Consider the following 4,358-nt stretch of genomic DNA (forward strand, 5'->3'; position numbering starts at 1 on the left):
GAAAAACACAGCTCCGATCACAGCGTCCGTCATCCTCCTGTTGTTAATGTTCTTCTTTGTTTCTGTTGTTGAACGCCGCGCACAAATGACGACGCTGTCAACCAGCTTACGTCACTTCTTAGTACACACTCTCGATGCGAATGCAACCCTTTAAATCAGGGGTGCCCAACCCTGCTCCTGGCGATCGACTGTCCTGCAAAGTTTAGCTCCAACTCTAATCAAACACACCTGCCTTTAATTTTTAAGTGATCCTGAAGACCTTAATTAGTTGCTTCAGGTGTGTTTGATTAGGGTTGGAGCTAAACTTTGCAGGACAGTCGATCGCCAGGAGCAGGGTTGGGCACCCCTGCTTTAAATGGTACTAGGAAATAGTTCGCGCAAAATCGTCCCAGTACTTTAGTACTGTACAATTAGTTCTGGAACTAAAGCGGTGCGAAAGGCCCTAATGCCATTGTCCATTGCCGATGGTTGATAGACATCACGATGTTGAGCCTGCATCGTGATCCCCGTGATGTCATCATCCATCACGATGTTTCACTCTAGACATCGTCCAATGCCAATTTTGTAGACATCACCCAACCCTAGTTTTGATGCTGTCTAATTTGTTAAATACAATGATAGTATTTATTAATATTTTGAAATAGGTTTTTTTTTTGCTTTTCATTTTGATTTTATACAATTTTAGAATTACAGTATTTATTCATATGAATTAGCTTTTTGTTTTCATTTTAATCTTATTTAATTTTAGAATTACAACATTTATTACTATTTAGAATTAGCTTTTATTTTAGTTTTAATTTTAATTTTACTCATTTTATGTCCTTTTGTCATTTTTAGATTTTTTTTTATATTTATATAGCTTAAATTATTTGATTTAATGTTTAAATTTAAAATAATATTTTGTTTTTATTTATTTTTAATTTTAGTTTAATATTAAAGTTCAGGTTTTTCATCTAATATTTATGTTTAATCTTATTATTACCGTTTTATTTCAGTTACCAATAATTGTTAATATTTTTCAATTTAGTTAACAATAACAACACTAGTTTACTAGAACATAAAATAAAATTTCCCACGCATTTCTCAGTAAAAGGGAATTTTAAGCTGAAAAAAATTTAGGGTGAAATTTGATTGTATTGATGATGATATAATTGTAATGGTCAGACCTATGATATTATTGGTTAGTTACTAATATTTCTTTCTGACCACAGCCTTGGTGACAGGGTCAATGAAAGTCACTGAAAATGAACTGTTCTTGGGACCATCCTTTATTAAAAGATTTTTGATTCTTGATGTGTTGGTCATTAGATTTCATTCTCCCCTGTCCGCAGGGGGAGCTGTTGAGCCCATGCCGCTGCAAAGGCTCCGTGCGCTGCACCCACCAGCCCTGTCTGATTCGCTGGATCAGCGAGAGAGGCTCCTGGAGCTGCGAGCTCTGCTACTTCAAGTACCACGTCCTGGCCATCAGCACCAAGAACCCGCTGCAGGTAAAGCGTCAGCCTCAAACTGCAAAGTATCTGGGTCAGAGTGAAGCACTGGCTAGCTTCTCTATTTATATGCTTCTACAAGCAAAGCAAGAAGATGCCTTCTCACTATGTTTTTTAATGCTGTGTGTATCAGTGGCAGGCGATTTCTCTGACGGTGATTGAGAAGGTGCAGATCGCCGCCATTATCCTGGGCTCACTCTTCCTCTTTGCCAGTATCTCGTGGCTGGTGTGGTCTTCTCTCAGTCCGTCTGCCAAGTGGCAGCGCCAGGACCTGCTCTTCCAGATCTGCTACGGCATGTACGGCTTCATGGACATTGTGTGCATAGGTGCGAAGCAAAACACCATGGAGTTATAATTTTTTTAACATTAGGACCTCTCTTTGACTTCCTATAGGCTTTTAGCACTACAAACCAAACAATGAGAAATTTGAATAACACCCCTAATATGGTTTGTTAACAGTTGTTAATATATTAGGTATATTGAATAAATAAATGATACTTTTTAAGCATGTTTTGATCTTGGTTAATGTTAATTTCTACATATACTAATACATTTTAATTTATAAATGTACTACAAAAGGTTTTCTACATGTTTCAGAATACAATAACTGTTACTGGTGTTAATTTGTGTAATATATTGCTATTATGTAATTTATTTTGTAAAATGTATTGTATATATTGTAAAAAAAAATAAGGTTTAAATTAAAAAAATAAATTATATAAAATATATATATATATTGTGTAGATAGAGATAGATAGATAGATATACTATTAATATCTTTTATGTTCATATAAAACACTTTTACATTCATAATACATGAACATGAAATGTTACTGATGTTAATTCATGTGATACAGCATTATTATGTAAAATAAATTAAAAAAGTTTAAAAAAATTTAAAAATGTTTATATCACTTTTGCAAATGTACAAATGTCATATATATTACTGACAGTTAATAATATTAATATACTATTAATAACTTTGATCTTTGTTTGTAATGTATGCACTCGTTAATTTATGTAATATATTATAAAATAATATTAACCTAGATCAATTGATGCTGTCAGAAATGTTGTTAGCTCATGATACCTAGTGCATTGACAAATTGAAGCTTATTGTAAAGCATTAAGAGAACTTTCATATGATTACGGATGAATCAGTAACATCCACTAATCTCTAATTCCTCACAGGCCTTATAATCCACGAGGGCTCATCCGTGTATAGAATCTTCAAGCGATGGCAGGCTGTAAACCAGCAGTGGAAAGTATTGAACTATGAGAAGTCGAAGGACTTGGGAGACCCGTTGAGCTCCAGCAGTAAGGCAGGCAGCCGCGGCTCGCGCAGCAACCCACACGGCCTGGCCAGCGGCAGCAGGGGGGGCCGGCGAGTGCGCAGGTTAAGGACTATCCTCAACCACCACTGCGGCTACACCATCCTCCACATCCTCAGCCAGCTGCGGCCCAGCGACACGCGGCTCGGAACCGCCACCAACCGCGAGGTGGTGATGCGGGTCACGACCGTATGAGGTCGGCCCGGAGATTGAAGCGAAGATGCGTTTTCTGCCTTTTCCTGCAAAAGGCAGCGTTACGATGCCAGGATGTTCACGATTTTCCTTGCGTAACGACTTTTTCAATGGACCGGAACGCACACGAACAATGCGTAGGACATTGGCGCCAGTCGTTCCTGGAGTTTCTATTGGCGAGACTCTCTCATGATCTAGCACACTATTGCATTTTTAAGTTCGATTTCCTCGCTGGTGTTGTTTTTTTATCGATACGGTTTTTAAAACGTTTTGATTTTCTAAGGGAGAATGGTACGTGAAGTGACACCGACGTGTGATGTATATGGTGACTCATATGGACCTATTGTTGTAAATGATGTTTACGGATGCTTCTGACGCAGCAAGAAAGCCAACCATAACCAAACGATCACGACACAATAACCAGGGAAACGAGATACGAATTGTTACATACTAAAATATATCAAAGGTGAGGGTGCAATAAGACATAATAAGATTATACAGAGAATAAAAAGACGTAAACATTTAAAAAGAATTTGATCTTCTCTGCAATAAAGATACCTGTACATTTTACAGTGACCTTTGCATGAGGGTAAAGTTTTATGCCTCCTCGACACATGGACATGATGAATTTGTTTTATTCAGAATGGTGCTTGTTTGAATAAACACTACTATTCATCTGCTGTTTGTGAAATGCATCATCACACAGGCTTTTGTTCGTTTAAGTGGCCTCCTCTTACAGATTACACACCTATACTACTTATTTTGTTGGCGGTTTGGAATGTAACCTTTGAGCAATGGCTCATCACATACAGCGCTTTCATTTGAATGTGAACAACACTGAATTACAAGCATTTTTACCATATAATGCACAAATGCAGCTTGATTTGAAAAGAACGACTGATTAGCCTCAGTATGCAAAAAGCAGACAACCATCCATATTATATTCTTCTGTTTTCTAGTTCAATTTATATTACTATGAATGCATACAATTACCAGTTCTTTTAAATATAGAGTGCAGGTAGTTCTCTCTCACTCATGTTGTTTCCAACTTGTATCTCTTTCTTCTATTCAATCAGTTGAACATAAAGATGTTTTGAAGAAAGTCTATTTTTGTCAGAAAGAAGGTGGTGATTTACACTATCATGCTCTAAAAACGACACTAAAACTAGTCCACACAACACATGCGCTACATTTCCTAGTATTCTGAAGTATTTTACTTTTTAAATTTAAAATGTTTAGGTACTGTCCCTTCAAGAAAAAAGTTGATCTCAAGTAGCATTTGTCTAATTTAAATTTTCTTAAACAACATAACTGATTTATTTTATCCACCTTATTTTTCAATGCGAAA

At 36.6% G+C, this 4,358-nt stretch overlaps 1 protein-coding gene across 1 annotated transcript in view; it reads left to right on the forward strand.

Moving 5' to 3' along the window:
* The window catches only part of LOC107664138 (E3 ubiquitin-protein ligase MARCH9-like), a 17,739-nt gene extending 14,051 nt beyond the window's left edge, over nt 1-3,688 (forward strand). Inside the window, exons 2-4 of the mRNA XM_016454596.1 lie at nt 1,332-1,487; nt 1,621-1,813; nt 2,679-3,688. Coding sequence (XP_016310082.1) covers nt 1,332-1,487; nt 1,621-1,813; nt 2,679-3,013 — 684 coding nt within the window. The 3' untranslated portion in view covers nt 3,014-3,688. The remainder of the gene's footprint in view (nt 1-1,331; nt 1,488-1,620; nt 1,814-2,678) is intronic.
* Nucleotides 3,689-4,358: the final 670 nt, after the last annotated feature.

The sequence above is a fragment of the Sinocyclocheilus anshuiensis genome, unplaced genomic scaffold, assembly GCF_001515605.1.
Source record: "Sinocyclocheilus anshuiensis isolate Anshui unplaced genomic scaffold, SAMN03320099.WGS_v1.1 scaffold67, whole genome shotgun sequence".
NCBI lineage: Eukaryota > Metazoa > Chordata > Actinopteri > Cypriniformes > Cyprinidae > Sinocyclocheilus > Sinocyclocheilus anshuiensis.